Raw genomic sequence first — 18,006 nt, 5'->3', positions numbered from 1 at the left:
ATGTACATATGTAAATATACATGAGGATATAGAAATAGATCTATGTGCATATATGTATAGGTTTAGTATTAAGGTAGCAGATGGACATTGGGCCCCACTCAAGTACTCCCTTAATGCAAGAATACTTTGTTCTATTAAACTGGGATTCCATGATGCTCACCTTCCCGACACAATTGCTGAAGACAAAGCGGGTGCATAAGCAAATGTGGCAAAGAAAACTGATGGTGCCCGGCTATCAAAGATAGAGTATCTGGGGTCTTAAAGGCTTGAAAGTAAACAAGTGGCCATAAAGCTCAAAAGCAGCAAAGCCCACACGGAAGAAGCACACCAGCCTGTGTGATCACGAGGTGCTGAAAGGATGAGGTATCAGGCATCAAAGAACAAAAAAATCATCATTGTGAATGAGGGGAAATGTGGAGTGTGGGCCCAAAACCCATCTGTAGGCAACTAACATCCCCTTCCGGAAGGGTCATGGGGAGGAGATGAGCCAGTCAGGGTGCAGTGTAGCAATGATGAAACATACAACTTTCCTCTAGTTCCTAAATGCTTCCTCCCCACCCACTACAATGATCTCAATTCTACCTTACAAATCTGGCTAGGCCAGAGGATGTACACTGGTACAGATAGGAAGGAGAAACACAGGGAATCCAGGCCGGAGGATTCCTTCAGGACCAGTGGTGAGAGTGGAGATACCAGGAGGGTGGAGGGAGGGTGGCGTAGAGAGGGGGAACTGATTACAAGGATCTACATATAACCTCTCCCTAGGGGACGGACAACAGAAAAGTGGGTGAAGAGAGACATTGGACAGGGCAAGATATGACAAAATAATAATTTATAAATTATCAAGTGTTCATGAAGGAGGGGGGAGCGAGGAGGGAGGGGGAACAATGAGGAGCTGACTCCAGGGGCTTAACTGGAGAGCAAGTGTTTTGAGAGTGATGAGGGCAACAAGTGTACAAATGTGCTTGACATAATTGATGTATGGATAGATTGTGATAAGAGTTGTATGAGCTCCTAATAAAATGATTATAAACAAAAACCAAACACTATAGCCCCTGTCATCAAGTCAATTCCGGCTCCTCTTGGCCCTCCAGAGGGTTTGAGACTGCAGATTTTTACAGGAGCAGAGACGGCCATCTTTCTCCCTCGTAGCCACTGGTGGGTTTGCGTTGCTTACCTGACTTGCGGTGCCTCCAGAGTTCCTGATGTTGGCTTGGCCTAATTCATCCTGTGACAAATCCATGTTTTAGCACAGCTTCAGGACATTCTGAAGTGAATGCTTTCCAAAGAAACATTTTTCCCCCTGTTGTGCATACTAGGCAGCTCCCCCTTGGAAGGACCTGCAGATAGAATTCTCATGCCCAGAGTGGAAAGGTCACAATTTCATTTCAGTTGAGCGTGCCCACTTGGAATTTGTGTGAGTGCCTTATAAACATGACCACACCAACCACACCTACTGCCCCCAGCCCATTCTGCATCACGGCGACCCGCTCTAGGACAGAAGATCTGCTCCATTGGATTTCCACGGCTGTCATCTTTACGACAGACACACACTGCCTCCTCCTCCTGCGGATCGGATCGTGTTATAAAACTCCAGGAGTAAGCCTCCCTTTCCCGCCGTCTGCTTCTATTGCTCAGGGGCTTTCTAGGACGCTGCCACGAGGTAGCAGAGGGCAGGGCGAGATGGCCGGAGCTTCATGAACTGGCCGGCATCTCCACGGAGGTTGTAGGATTGCGAGCTGCAGGGCAACCTGCCCTGGAAGCTACTAGATGTCCTCAGCTTTTGTTCGTTACCAGCTCACAAATTCGGTGTGCTCTTTGGGCCTCCACTGGCAGTCTTTCCTTTGTTTGTACAGCAGTCCTACATGCCCCACCCCCAAGTGGACTTAAACAACTACTGTTTTTAAACTCGTGATCATTTGCATTCATCCTAACTCAGATATTTGAGGAAAAAAAGAGCTTCCATACACTTATTTTGGAGTAGAGAAAGATAGCAGGAAATAACTTTCAAAGCATCCTTTACAGCCATTTACAAAGCAAATGGCTTCCCTTGGCTCTACTTCTTCAGTATGTTTTGTGAAGCCATTCTTCCAGCCTAAACACTTTATCTGTTTCCGCAGCACCCAAGAAGAGCAGACTGTAAACACAGGGAACCTTGTTGTGAACTGTTTATTCTCTGGCCACAGCTTCTCAGCCTTCTGACCCGGGCTCCAGTTTAAGGTCAAAGGGCCCAGCAAGCCTGGATTGAGGGTGCTTTTCAGCCCCTCCATAGTAGTTGAGAAAGGCTCAGGGATGGTCTTCGCTGTGTTATCTTTAAGATGAGATCTTCTACAGAGAAAGTTTGTTCTTAGCGGACAACTCAGTAAAAGCTGTAAGTATTGTCTTTCAAAACCCAAAGAAAAGCAAAAGTAACTGAAACAAACTGTGGCCTGAAAATTATTCCTGGAACCTCCTCATGAATTGTCCCATGTCCGGGTTTACTCAGCTTTCCGGAACAAAGAAAGTTCTCGATGATTTATGCGCCTGAAGGTCGTATCTTAGCAACGGCCAGTGAAGACAATGTACTGAGAAACTTTCTCCTAGAGAGCTCACAGCAGAAGCTAAGCACATTTCACATGTTTTCTAAAACGCAGTTCACATATTGTATTAATTTCCAGGGTAAAATAGGGCAATTAGTCTCCCTAATTGGGTAGCAAATTTATTTACTCTTTTAAAATGTGCTTTCCCACACAGTGGTTAGGCACTGCAAATTTTCTTTTTTAATCTTTTTATTAGGGGCTCCTACAACTCTGATCACAATCCATACATACATCAATTGCGTAAAGCACATTTGTACACTCATTGCCCTCATCATTCTCAAAACATTTGCTCTCCACATAAGCCCCTGGCATCAGCTCCTTGATTTTTCCCCTCCCTCCCCACTCCCTCATCAACCTTTGATAATTATAAATTATTATTGCATTGTAAATTTTCATAGAGCATCTCGAGTCTGGGCAAACTGCGTTAGGACTCAGAGGAGCCCTGGTCGCATAGCACCAGGGCGAAGGAAACACACTCAGCCATATAAGACCAGCAGGACAGCAGTTGCCCCCAAACAAAGCTCACAGAGAAGCGGACAGGAAAGGAGGTAGCTAGAAAGAGGGAAGCGGAGAGGTGAAAAGTGGTGTTTAATTGAGGGGATGGCAACAATGTCCTGTAACCACTGTGCAACCAAAAAGTGATTTGCTCCGTAAATTTCCACCCAAACTGCAGTTAAAAAGTTCAGACAGAAGAAGGTGCCCTGGTGGCACAGTGGCGAAGCACAGTGTGCAAGCCAAAAGGTCCCAAGTCGCAGCCCCGCAGCTCAGTGGGAAGAGCGTGTGGCACTGTGTTCTCCTAAAGATGTCAGCCTCGGGACCCCTGTGGGGCGCTTCTGTGTCCCTCAGGGTCAATCCCTGGGCGTCTAACTCACCTACACAGCAGTAGACTTTTTGGCTGGATCTCTTTCCAAAAGTTGCTTGTATGAAAAATATACATTCTTAAATATTTCTGCTTGTGCATTTATTTTTGTTGAAATTTTTAATTTGAAATAACTTTTCTAAGTTTGTGGAACATTGCAAAGAATGTCTCATTCCTCCCCTTACCCTCTCCCCGCGCCTGTCTCGGCCCTCCCCTGGCAAGCTCCCTGAGAAAAATCACTTTATTCGTTTTCTTATGAAAAGAGGAAACAAACTTAAGAATTAAACAGAATGGGGCTGTTTGAGTACCAGCCCAAAGGCATAGTGGACACCCCATTACTGCACTCCATACAGTACTTGGGGGCCTTACTCAACCGCAGTTAGGGGGCCGCCAACAGCAGCTGAGAACAGCAGGGGTAGCAGACACACCTGCCTCCTCATCCTTTCAGGTCCCTCCCACCGGCCTTCTTAAACTGATGTGAGCAGGGTTGGGAAGGGTGAGGGAGGCTTCAGTGGGGATCCTGCAGTTGAGCAAAGTCCTTTTAGGCTTTGCCTTCTCGTACTCTAAGGCTATCGCCCTTGTCCTTCAAAGAGAGGACACCTTCCCTCTTGCTTTTTAAGTGAAGGACACTGAGTCCAAAGGGACTCGATGGCAGTGAGTTTCGGTTTTGCTTTGGGTTGGTCACATGCCGGGAGCCCTGGTGGCACTGAGGAATAAGCATTGTACTGCTAAGTGCAAGATTCCAGGTTCAATGGGAGAAACACAAAGCCTGTCCACTCCTGTAGAGCGTTACAGCCTCAGCCATCCTACACAGGTCACTATGAGTCAGATGGACACAATGGCAATGGCTTTGTTTTTGTTCAAGTGAAGTGGGGTTCGGGTAATGACATAGGTCACAAAAGAAGAAAAAAGTTACAATTACTTGGGAAGTGGGAAAAATTACCACAGCCTAAAGCCACGTCTTTTAAATTAAGCAGATAAAATTATATAGGAGTACAAAAGTATTTAAACTTACAAATTAATCTCATATTTTGACTGGTTGAGGAAGTTGTTGAGAAAAATGTAAATCTTGGGTGCAGAGAGAAGAAACAAGAGGGGATGAGGGCAGGGAGGGAGACTTGCTACCTTTACCTAACTCAGAAGTTGAAGTTCAAAAGGATTTTGAGCTTTAAGGTAGTTAATCCCAACCTTGGACAATGAGTTTCAGAGCCTTGTCACTGCCCCTCAATTGATTAGCCATTCATCCCAGTGTTGAGTGCTGTCTATCCCAGCACTCCCAGGATAACTACAAACCCACAGGTGAGGAGATCCTTCCCCAGGCTGCAAAACAGACAGCACTTCTGTCTTGTGATGGATGTGACTCTCAAAGGCTAGAGATGGCCCAGCCTTGCCAGACAGTAGCTAATTCAACCTTGGAACTGACCAGTGCAGTGCATAACTGCAAACGGCTCATCAAAGTCCTCAGAGGAATCCTTTCTCCTCACCGAGATATAATGAGATTGAATTCGCATGTTCAGTCTGTATGCTGGGCTGATATCCCAGGAAAGCTGGACTAGAAGGAGAATTCAATTCCTCTGGATCAGAGGAAGGCTCACGAACAACCTTTTCTGCAGGTGACACAACCTTGCATGCTGAAAGTGAAGCGCCTTCACTTAACTGATGAAGATCCAAGACTACAGTTTTCAGAATGAGTTCATCCTCACTTCACAGAAAACAAGAATATTCACACCTGGACCATTGAACAACATCATAATAAAGATAGAAGTTGTCACAGATTCCGTTTTGTTTGGGTTCACAAGCAACTGTCATGGAAGCAGCAGTCAAGAAATCAAATGTATTATTGCTCTGGGTAAGTCTGCTTCCAAAGACCTCTCTGAAGTGCTACAGGCAAAGAAGTTGCTTTCAAGAGAGACTTGATCCAAGCCAGGGTATCTTCAGTCACCTCATATGCAACGAAAGCCGCACAGTGAGTAAAGAAGACTGAAGAGGTGAGTTATCGCACTGGGAGAGCAAGTCGAGTACACCATAGACTGCCAAGGAAAGGAGACCAGATGTTGTGGCGCCTTACTCGTTGGGACCTGCTAACTGCAAGGTCAGTGGTTGGAAACCACCAGCCACTTTCAACTCCCATAAAGAGTTACACTCTCAGAAACTCACAGGAGCAGTTCTGTCCTATGCGGTCATATGAGTTGGCATCAACTTGATGGCCGTGAATTTGGTTTTGGTTTGGCCGGAAGGAACAAGTCTATCACGGACGAAGACAGCAGAATGCTCCCAGAAGCTCCGATGATAAGACTTCGTCTCACGTACTTTGGTCATGTTCTCAAGAAAGACCAGTTCTGGGAGAAGGACATTATGCATGGTAAAGTGACGGGTGGAGGGCCAGCAAAGGAGAGGAAGACTTTCGAGGGGATGGATGGACGTAGTGGCTGCAACAGTGGTCTCAGCCATAGGAACATTTGTGAGAATGGGTAGGACCAGGCCTAGTTTTGTTCTGTCGTACAAAGGGTTACTGTGAGTTGACACTGGTTTGAAGGCATCTAACAGCAATGGCAACAACCTCAGCCATTCAGCATTTGGGCTCCTTACAGCGACAGTGACAGTTGTCATCCTTCTCTAGGCCTTTCCTCACCCGTCCTTCCGCCAGTGGCTTCACTCCTGTCAGCAGGAGAGTTCATGATGGTGCAAGGGCACGTTTGTTTTCTCAGTTGTTTAGCTCGCTTCTGACCAACTTGGCTCCGTTTGTCTTCAGATTCACGTTTGTATGTTGAATGGTCAGCCACTTTGACCTTCCTGCCCAAAGAGTGCTTCTCAGGCCTAGAGCAAGGAGGTTGTCCGAATGTAGAATCGGGGAAGGGGGAACCGATCGCAATGATCAACACATCATCACCACCATCACCCCAGGGGGATGAACAACAGAAACCGTGGGGAAAGGAGACAGCGGTCGGTGTGAGACATGAAAATAATAATAATTTATAATTTATCAAGGGGTCACGGGGGTGGGGGTGGGGGGAAAGAGGAGCTGATACCAAGGGCTCAATAGAAAGTAAATGTTTATAAAATAATGATGGCAACATATGTACAAATATGCTTGATACAATTGATGTATGTATGTATGGGTTGTTGTAAGACCTCTAAGAGCCCCTAATAAAACGATCTTTTAATTAAAAACAAGAATGTAGAATCAAGAATCATAGGCCCTGCCTTTGGAATTTTTGAATTCGAATCTACATTTTAGCAAGATCCCCTGGTGACTCTTTTCTTTTTATGTTTTTGAAATAATTTTGTTGGGGGCTTGTACATCTCATCACAATCCATACAAGCGTCCATTGTGTCAAGCACTTTTGTACACTTGTTTCCCTCATCGTTCTCAAAACATGTGCTTTCTACTTGAGCCCCTGGCATCAGCCCCTCGTTTCCGCCTCCCTCCCCGCTGACTCCCCACCTCGTGAGCCCTGAGATTCTTCTGTGTCCATTAAAGATTTAGAGGAGTTGCTGGCTACCCTGACTCTTATATTGTCACCATTCTAGTTTGAAGTCCATCTGTCAGAAACAACCTTACAGCCTTCCCATAACTTTATTCATATTTTTGCTTTCTAGTTCACTTTCTTAAAAAGAGCTCTTCAAGCACCATTTTTCTTTCATACTTTCTTCTTTTTTCTTTCATACCTTCTTTATTCCCATTTTTACCTCTTCCCATTCCCATCCTCTCTTCCTTTACTGCAGCGGTTCTCCACCTTCCTCAGGCCGCGACCCTTTAATACAGGTCCTCATGTGGTGTTGACCCCCAACCCTAAAATTATTTTCATTGTTACTTCATCATTGTCATTTTGCTACTGTTATAAATCATAATGTAAACATCTGATATGCAGGATGTATTTTCATTGTTACAACTTGAACATAATTAAACATAATCAAAGCATCGCGATTCATCACAAAACTATGTAATTATGTATTGTGAAGTATTTATGTGTTTTCCAATTGTCTTAGGAGACCCCTGTGAAAGAATCAATCGTTGGATCCCCAAAGGGGTCGCCATCCATAGGTTGAGAACCACTGCTTTACAGAGATCAGAGGCCCCTGCTGTGCTTTTCTTTCTCTCTTTTTTTCAACATTCCTGGTCTTGAGGCTTCTGATTTTCTTGCACATGTCAGATGAAGTAATATTTTCCTTATTTATGTTAGTTCTTCTACCTGTGCCTTTGATTCATTTTTCTTTTCTCTTCTGGGATCCTTTGACCTTACTGTTCATTTATTATTATTATTCTCTTTTTTTACTCCTTAATTTATTTCTATTTATTTATTTTTGCTTCTCTTTTTAAAAATCATTTTATTGGAGGCTCGTACAATTCTTACCACAATCCACACATACATCCACTGTGTCAAGAACATAGGCACATCTGTCACCATCATCGTTCCCAAAACACCTGCCTTCTACTTGAGCCCTTAATATCTGCTGCTCATTTTTCCCCTCCCTCCCCACTCCCCCCTGCCTCATGAACCCTTCATCATTCATATATTATTATTATTTTGTCATATATTAAACTGTCTGACGTCTCTCCCTGTCCTCTCCTCTGTTGTCCCTCCCCCAGGGAGGAGGCTATATGTAGATTCCTGTAATCAGTTCCCCCTTTCTACCCAACATTCTCTCCACCCTCCAAGCATCGCCACTCTCACCACTGGTTCTGGAGGAGTCATCTGTCCTGGATTCCCTGTGTTTCCAGTTGCTATCTGTGCCAATGTAGAATTGGGATCATGATAGTGGGGGGGGGGAGGAAATATTTAAGAACTAGAAGAAAGTTATATGTTTCATCATTGCTACCCTGCACCCTGCCTGGTTCATCTCCCCACAACCCTTTTCAGTAAGGGGTATCCGGTTGGCTACCATTGGGCTTTGAGTCTCTACTCTGCACTCACCCACATTTTCAATGATATGATTTTTTTGTTCCTTGATTCTTTTTTTTAATTAAATGCTTTCATTGAAGGCTCTTACATCTCTTATCACAATCCATACATTCATCCATTGTGTCAAGCACATTTATATATATGCTGCCATCATCAATTTCAAAGCATTTTCTTTCTACTTGAGCCCTTGATAGCAGCTCATTTCCCCCTTCCCCCGCCAGCCCTCCCTCATGAACCCTTGATAAGTTATAGATTATTTTTTTCATTTCTTAACATAATCATCTGTCACCCTTCACCCACTTTTCTGTTCATCCCCCTGGGAGGGGGTTATAGGTTGATCCTTGTGATTGATCCCCCTTTTCTCCCCCCACCTTCCCCTTATCCTCCTGGTAGCTCTAGTCCCATTGTTGGCCCTGAGGGGTTTATCCTGGATTCCCTGTGTTGCGGGCTCATACCTGTAGCAGTGTGCATGTTCTGGTCTAATCTGATTTGTAAGGTAAAATTGAGGTCATCATAGTGGAGGGAAGGAAGTATTAAAGAACTAGAGGAAAGTTGTGTTTTTCATCAGTGCTGTACTACACCCTGACTTGCTCATCTCTTTCTTGTAACTCTTCTGTGAAGGGATGTCCAATTGTCTACAGATGGGCTTTGGGTCTCCACTCCATGTGTCCCTCCCACCCCCCACCCCCACCCTGCTGTTCACACTGGGTATGATTTTGTTCTGGGTCTTAGATTAGATACCTGATACCTGAACTCATCGACACCTCATGATCACACAAGCTGGTGTGCTTCTTCCATGTGGGTTTGTTGCTTCTCAGCTAGAGGGCTGCTGGTTTATCTTCAAGCCTTTAAGACTCCAGATGCTATCGCTGGGCATCATCAGCCTTCATCACCACATTTGCTTATGCACCCATTTTGTCTTTAGTGATTGTGTCGGGAAGGTGAGCATCACAGAATGCTGGATTATTAGAACAAAGCGTTCTTGTGTTGAGAGAGTACCTTAACATATATGTATACAGATAAATACATAGATCTATTTCCCTATCATTATTTATAAATATATTTACGTATGTACATGCCTGTATTTAGACCTCTATGAATGCCCTTTGCCTCCTGGTTCCTTACTCTATTTCCTTTTACTTTCCTCTTGTCCCATCATCATGTTTGGCCTTCATACGGGTTTAGTACCTATATACTCCAGTATAAGCCAACCCGGTTATCAGCCGAGGCACCTAATTTTACCACAAAAACTGCATTAAAAATGTGCTGGAGAAACTCGGCTTATCCACGAGTACATATGGTCATTCTTCACTGTTACACTGCCCTTCGTGAAGCCCCACTAGACAGCCTATGCTCTTCTCTCCACTGATCTTAGTTCTCTGATTCTCTTGTCCCTGGGTTGGTTCGCCCAACCTTCCTTTCTCCCACCTCCCCTTATCCCGTATTCCCCCAGAACCATAGGTCCCATTCTTATTGTCTCCAAATTGTTTATCCTGCCTGTCTTATCTAGAGAGATATGCAGAGACAGTAATAAGTGCAAAAACAAGGCAAAGCCAAACAAAACAACAAAAAACAAAATAACACAAAAAGAAAGCCACTAACAAAAATGGAAAAGCCTATACATAGTTGAAAGTGTTTGTTGGCCTTTATGAGTGTTTCCCAGGTGAGTCTGATAGGGTGCCACACTCTGTCTCCAAAGTCTATTTTTGGTATTCTCCTGGGGTTTCATCACTTTGCTCCCCTTGCTGCTCTGTTGCATGCCCCAGTTCCCACAGTGTCTCCAGTGTTTTACCCCATAGTGCTACGATTCAGTGATGGAGGTCATGTCTTGGTTGGAGCTGGCCTTATGGTCCTCTCTGTGCATTGTCTGCTCTGAGCAGGAATATTGTCCTCAGGGTTGGTGGGCCAGGATGTGTTCCCCTCCCTCTCCATCCCTCTTCATTTCTTCCCTGTGCTCTAATCAGAGGTGCTCCTCTCCCCAAGCTGTAGCTTCAGTGCTGTTTTCTGAAGTACATTCTTCGGGGAGGTTGGGGGATGGGGTCCGCATAGTTGGGATTGGGACTGGCCCTATTATTAAATACTTTCATTGAGGGCTCTTTCATCTCTTATCACAATCCATACATTCATTCATTGTGTCAAACATATTTGTACATACCATATGTTGCGATAATCATTTTCAAAGCATTTGCTTTCAACTTGAGCCTTTGATATCAGCTAATTTTCCCCTCCTTTAACCACCACCCCTCCTTCATAAACCCTCAATAAATTATAAATTATTGTCATATCTTATATTGTCCTCTGTCTCATGTCACCCACTTTTCTGTTGTTTGTCCCCCTGGGAGAGGGCTTATGATACATTTCTATCATCTTCCGCTATGTCTTTCCTTTTTGTATCAAATATGAAGAGAACTTCCTTTGTATCAAAATATGAAAAATAGAAACAACCTTAAAATTAGCCCAAAGGGAAATGAAATGATAGTACATTGTAACCTAACCACATCTGCCATGATCAGCTTTATAATGCTTGCTCTCTGCTAGCAAGCTTATTCGGCTCTCCGGACTGTGGTCAGAGGGGATTCACCAGAGGCTTCATCCATTTTGGGGACCACGCAAATGGATCTTGGGGTTCCACTGTCATCCACATCCTTCTGCAAACTGGATGTTCACAGTTTAAACTGCGATACCATTTCCTCCTTTGGATTTGGATTCTGTTTACAATCCTTGGATTACAGGCTGGTATGCTTCTTCCATGTGGACTTCTTAGTTGATGTATCACTTAGATGGGCTGTGGTCTGAGACGTTTTTGAGGAAAGTGTTATTGGCATTTAGTAGGTTCATGTTACTAAACATCCTATCATACAGGATGGATAGTCCCTACAACAAAGAATTATCTGGCTAGATGCAGTGGTTCTCAACCTTCCTAATGCCGTGACCCTTTAACAGTTCCTCCTGTTGTGGTGACCCCCAAACATAACGTTATTTTCGTTGCTACTTCATCACTGTAACGTTGCTACTGTTATGAATCGGCGACCCCTGTGAAAGGGTCATTCCACCCCCAAAGGGGTCTCGACCCACAGGTTGAGAACCGCGGTGCTAGAGGCATACATATGACAGGAAGGTGCATACATCACAAGATGGGCGGGCTCTAGAGTTAAGATGGAGGACTAACCTTAGTCATCTCAGAGCATTTGACTGGAAGTGCCCCTGAGCTCTTCTCCAGGGAAATGATGTATGATCTTTATCATAAAAGAGCGGGCCGTACGTAAGGTTAGATGGTCTGACATTACTGTCCCATCAGTCCATCTCTCCATTCATCCAGTCTTCCACTTGAAAGCATAGCGCAACATTCATTGCATGTACCCCCTAAAATATTTAGCAAACGTGAGCGCTCACAGTGGCTGTACGAGGTCCTAAAGGCAACAGCAAAACTCATGCTGAGGGGAGTGATCTATTTTAGCAAAGAGGTTTACTTGTCTTGAGGATGAGCTATGTGGGAACACAGTCACATCCCCATCCCGGTGGCCCTGGGACTTGGGGGAAGGGCGGAGGGATAAGGAGGAAGGGGGTGGGGGAAAGCTCTCTCTGCTTATCTTAAGCTAGCTAATATGAAAAAAATCCCTATTTGAAAGATGCATACTGTCATGTAAACATTGTCCTCCCGACCTGTGTAATCCTTTGTGTCTCATATGATTTACAATTATGACAGGCATTGTAAACTTCTTAAAAGTATTGATCACAGGGAGGGGACTTAAAGGGGAGCTGATGTTAAAGAGTTCAAGAAGAAAATGTTTTGAAAATGATGGTAGCAGCAATTGCACAATTATGCTAGATCTAATTGAATTATAGATTATTACAATATCTGTAACAGCTCCCAATTAAAAGATTTTTTTAAAGCAGCAATTACAATGTAAGCTTTTTCTCCATGTGCGTGTCATGATAAGATTCTGAGTAAAGACTGATGAAAGATTAGCAGTTCTACCTACTACTAAGTTTTTGTAACTATTATATTCACTGATTCTAAACTATGCCCCTTTTTGTATCTCCAATTTAGGTGACGTCTTTCCAGTGCAGATGAATCTAATAGCTCAATCTCAGTTTATCCCTTTGGCTGAAGTCCTCTGTTGTGCGGTGTCTGAGATGAACGCAGCTCAGGTTGCGGTAACACAGGGGTCCCTCATGGAGCACTTGGTGAAACACCACCCAGGTAGCGTGATACGCTTTTCTCTGTTAACCACTCATTTCATGTATTCATAACCTTATACACATAGATTTTGTAATGTCCTTTGTTTTTCCTTCTCCAAGACCTTATATCGCAATGTCCTGCTGGGAAAAAGACCTATATCAACAAATTTGATAAGAGTTTTACTTTTCAGATGAGCTTTTTCTATTCATTTCAGTTACATGGTCAAGTTGTATTTAATTTTGTATAAAGGTGAGGTTTACTTTGAGACTTCCTCCTTTGCCCTATTGATATCCACTTGACCAAGCCACATTTTTGGAAAGATGATTTTTCTTTCGTACATCGAGTTGCCTTTTCTTTTTCTTTTTTAAATCATTTTATTGTGGGCTCATACAACTCTTATCAAAATCCATACATACATCAATTGTGTCAAGCACACTTGTATATTTGTTGCCCTCATCGTTCTCAAAATATTTTCTCTCCACTTAAACTCTTGGTATCAGCTCTTCATTTTCCCCCCTTCCTCCCCGCACCCCCCTCCCTCATGAACCCTTGGCAGTTTACAAATTATTATTATTTTGTCATGTCTTACACTGTCCGATGTCTCCCATCTCCCACTTTTCTGTTGTCCATCCCCCAGGGAGGAGGTCACATGTACATCCTTGTAATCGGTTCCCCCTTTCTACCCCACCTTCTGATTAAATCTGATTAAATATAATAATCAGATTCTGTGGCAAAGACTGCAGAGTGAAAAGGAAAACGTTCATTTTCCTTTGGCTCCCAACCCCGCCATCCCTGTTCCTCAGCGGTGACAACTACTCTCATTTATGGTCTCTTATGTATGCTTTCATATATTGGATTTGGACACGTGTGTGTGTCTGTGTGTGTATCTTTTTATAATATAAATTAGGTCAGTGTATTCATGTTTTCTGTATCCTTTTTCCAAATTTTATCTTGAAATCTTTCCATATAAGCATTTACAGAGCTAATAAGTTGCATGATAGTCCAGTGTATGGATGGAGAAGACTATTTTTTTGTTACAAAAATGAGTATGCCCAATTGTAGAAAAAAAGAAAAGCGATTACTTAGAAGACCACTACCCAAAGAAAACCAATGTTAATGTTTTTAAAATTGTTTATTAGGGGTTCATACAACTCTTATCACAATCCATACATACATCAATTGTGTGAAGCACATTTGTACATTCATTGCCCTCATCATTTTCAAAACATTTTCTCTCCACTTAAGCCCCTGGTATCAGCTCCTCATTTTCCCCTTCCCTCCCCCCTCATGAACCGTTGATAGTTTAAAAATTATTATTTTGTTATATCTTGCCCTGTCCGACGTCTCCCTTCACCCACTTTTCTGTTGTCCGTCCCCCAGGGAGGAGGTTATATGCAGAGTCTTGTAATTGGTTCCCCTTTTCCAATCCACCCTTCCTCTACCCTCCCAGTACCACAACTCACACCACTGGTCCTGAAGGGATCATCCGTCCTGGATTCCCTGTGTTCCCAGTTCCCATCTGTACCAGTGTACATCCTCTGGTCTAGCCAGACTTGCAAGGTAGAATTGGAATCATGATAGTGGGGGGGTGTCTACTTTTTTTCTTAAGCATTGTAAAACATTGCTTTAATATAAATATACTTTTGAACCATGCTATTTAGAAAAGAGAATTTATCCTAAAATTATTTTCTTACTTCTTCAGCTTAAAAAAAACCACCATCTCCAGGTGTTTCAAAACTTGCTCCCATATTTTCTACAGATCCTTCATGAGACTTAAACCAGGGAAACCATGGTTTTCAAAAATCCATGTATTTGTTTTCTCAGTCACATGTTAAATTTATGTGTTTGTATAACGTAAAACAACAACAAAACCCACTACCATTGAGTCAATTGTAATCACCTAGTGTGATTTTTCATGGCATCAAGCTTTTTGTCCATTAACCATTAGCTTTGTTTAATGCCTGAATCAAAAAAAAAATTCTCACTCAATTAGATTATAAATGTTAATGGTTCATTGGCACTTTGATTTCACATATTAATTACATAGTTACAGTTTACTGTTTGTACTTATCTGCAAAGGCAGCGTCAGTTCTAAGTCACCGATTTCATTCATTACAACGTTTCTTATTGTGAAACCAACCTGTGTAAAACGCTTGTTTGTTGTAGGCATTGCAGTTCCATCTCAAGATATGCTCTATACGACTCTGGGAACTCTGATTAAAGAGAGGAAGATTTATCACACTGGAGACGGCTACTTCATAGTTACTCCTCAGACTTACTTTATCACTCAGACGACCAGCCCAGGAAATACCAGAGTGCGACCAGAGGAGAGGCACCCAATGCCACCTTCCATTACCTACCTGGTGAGCATGGACGGCATGGACGGCTCTGCAGAATTGGCCAGAGAACATGCGGCTGTCATTTCGCACTGTCAGTCTTGCCAGTGTTTTCCTGACGGCAGCGCTCAGGGCACTCGGGGTCCACAAACTGCAGCAGAAGCGATCAGAAAAGACCAGAAAGGTCCTGGGGAATCCAAACTATGGGGACCCAATCAGGCCATTTCAGTGTCTGAAGAGAGTCATGTCTGCAGTAGGACCAAGCCTTCACCACGTACAAAAGACAGAGACAAAGGCAAGAAGTTTGGCTTTGGTCTCTTTTGGCGTAATATGTCTAGGAAGGAGAAACCCAAAGCAGAGCACAGGAGTTTCTCTGCCCAGTTCCCGCCTGAAGAATGGCCTGTTCGAGATGAAGACAACTTGGATAATATCCCACGAGCTATTGAACATGAGATCATTAAACGGATTAACCCCATCCTGACCGTTGACAACTTAATCAAACACACGGTCTTAATGCAAAAATATGAAGAACAGAAAAAATATAACAGCCAGGGTACTTCCACTGATAGGCGGAAAAGTCATCGCGAGCACTCTCCAAAGGAGAGGGTGAAGAAGAGGCAGGGTCGGTCGGCAAAGCCTCACAGGCAGGCTCATTCTCACAGGGAGAGAGACCCACGCAAAGGTAGGAGTCAGGCGACTGAGCCTCCTCCAAGAAGCAGTAGACAGGAGGAACACCCCAAGCTCCCTGCTACACAGTCCACCCCCAGAAGTAAAAGCCCGAATGAAGTAGCTCAGAAACCGCTTGGCGAGACTCCGACAGTGCTGGGTACCTGTTCGATTTACAAGAGGCAAATCAGCAATCCTTTCCAGGGTTTGCCTCACCGAAGGAGCCCAGGAACCAGAGGGCACAGAAGTCAGAAGACCAGTGATCTGAAACCCAGACCGATTGGACCAAAAGAGAAGATTTTCCAAAGGTCACGATCTTTCAATTCCTCAAGAATTTTCCGCTGTGGAACCGAACAGCGAGGTGCTGAGCGAGGCGAAGCTATGCCGAAAGCAGAGTCAGTTCATGTGTGTAACCCTGTCAGTGCCGGCTTCCAGGATGGCCTGCCCGAGCACCCCCAGTGCCGTGTCTTACAGGTGGACAGTGAAGGCTGTTGCTGTGGGGAAGACACACTTGGATGTGATGCGTGTGGACAAGAAAATGAGCTCGTCCCTGAAGTCGTGAGGAAAAGTCATTCCCACCTGGACAAAGTAGGGGAGACCGAAGAAGCACAGCGTACCCTGCCATCGCGAGATCTCTCCTCGTTCGACCAGTCTTCCTCCGCTTGTGTGCTGGTTGCTAAAACAATCCAGCAATTCCGGAATCTCGACCTCTTGGATCTCTCCACGGATGTGAGCCACGTGAGACAACCCAAGAGACCAGACAGAGACTCGGCGGGGCAGCTCATGAGAAAGGCGTTCATTCGGCACGCAGAGCCCGCTCCTCTCGAAGCTGAAGGGCTTTCTGACCCTGACCAGGCCTTTCCTGAGAATGAAGGAGAGGGTGACGACGGTGCCTGCAGTTCACTCTATCTAGAGGAGGAGGAGGGTTTTTCAGAGAACGATGACTTATGTCCAATGCTGCCTGGGCATCCTCAGTATTCCTTCCCGGGTGAAAGTAACTGGAATCATTTAGGAAAACAGCAGGTGATCGGAAGATCTCGCTCCGAGTACAGCTCGAAAACACACAGCTTGGAGCCACAGATGCTAAATGACGAGTGTTACAGATCCAGTGGGGTGTTCCCCAATCCAGGTGAAAGCCAGAACCCTAACCGTCCTGCTGGAAGCTGCGACTTTAATGCAGGGACCAGGTTTGCTTTGAATTATGAAAAGGCGCCTAGTGTTGCCAAAGGTGTAGTGCAGTCAGCGCTTGCTGACGGAAGCATATTTGATTCCCGCCGCACAAGGATAGCCGATGCCGAGGCTGAGACCCTGCAAGCTTCGGTTGGCGACACAGGAAAGAAACTCTCCATCTGGAGCCAAAGCCCTCAGATTCAGGAACCAAGAAACCTTGTCTCACAGAAGTTAGAACTTTTCAATCCTTCAAATATGCCAGCCCAGGATGTCCACCGTGATGGCAGTCACTTGGAACTAACAGAAAACCATAGCATGGCAGGAGATAGTGGAATTGATTCCCCTCGGTGAGTGCACATCAAAGCAATTTAGTAGCACTGTCCCACAGGAGCTATTAAAATGAAGAATAGATGCAGTTAGTAAGTGGGGATTTGCTGGGTAAACGTTTTATAATGGTAGAATTCTGCCACGCTTTACTGAACAAGGAAGAAAGACAGGGCTTTCTACTCCAGTGAAGAGTTACAAGATCAGAACTCACCAGGGCAGTTCTACCCTGTCCTATACGGTTGCTTTGAGTCCACATCGACTCAACAGCAATGAATTTTGTTTGTTACCAAACAAAATGTACAGTTACAATATAATCTTACATAATTGGATAAGTTCATTTAAAATTTTTTAGAGTTCATTTTCAATGTGAACAAAAATTTTAATTATTTCTAAAAACGAAAAAACTGCTATAAACCACATGCTTCCTGCACTGAGAGAAGTTTTCACTTAGATCCCTTGGTCTTTGTAGGTTGAGAAAGAGCGACTTAGTATAAGATCACTTAATTGCTCAGTATTGTCTCAATTTTAATAGGATACCCACACTTGACAAATAAAATGCAAAATCTAATTATTGTTGGAAATGACTCTAGTCTTCCCAAAACAATGGTTTTTGCTAAATAAGTATAGGTTAAACAAAAGTATTAAAATAATACCAAAATTTAGACAGTTGTGTTAGTCTGGATAAACTAGGGAAACAAATCCACAGAAACTCACATGTATAAGAGAGAGTTTTATATAAAGGGTAAGTGTACATTAATAAAGCATTCCCCCCCCCCCAAAAAAAAGAAAGCATCCCAACCCAGTGCTGTTCAAACCCACAAGTCCAACATTAGCCCATATATCCAACACCAATCCACAAAGTCCTCCATCTCACAAAACACACACTATGATGCTGACTGCAGGAGGAAAGCTGAATCAATGAATGTGTAAGCATCTCAGCGCTGGCAGGGGTCTCCACATGGCTGCTACAGCACCCAGGGCT

The 18,006-nt window shown here is 44.0% G+C and overlaps 1 protein-coding gene across 2 annotated transcripts in view; it reads left to right on the top strand.

Annotated features, from left to right (window-relative positions):
- STOX1 (storkhead box 1) overlaps positions 1-18,006 on the top strand; it is a 65,108-nt gene that overhangs the window by 44,683 nt on the left and 2,419 nt on the right. Inside the window, exons 2-3 of one of the 2 annotated variants that reach the window (XM_075534547.1) lie at positions 12,394-12,546; positions 14,692-17,044. In XM_075534547.1, the coding sequence (XP_075390662.1) occupies positions 12,394-12,546; positions 14,692-17,044 (2,506 nt within the window). The remainder of the gene's footprint in view (positions 1-12,393; positions 12,547-14,691; positions 17,045-18,006) is intronic. The other variant, XM_075534548.1, reaches the window with a different exon arrangement.

This window comes from Tenrec ecaudatus, chromosome 16 (assembly GCF_050624435.1).
Source record: "Tenrec ecaudatus isolate mTenEca1 chromosome 16, mTenEca1.hap1, whole genome shotgun sequence".
Lineage (NCBI taxonomy): Eukaryota > Metazoa > Chordata > Mammalia > Afrosoricida > Tenrecidae > Tenrec > Tenrec ecaudatus.
The sequence above is the reverse complement of the archived record's forward strand: the minus strand, read 5'-3'. Positions and strand labels throughout refer to the sequence as shown.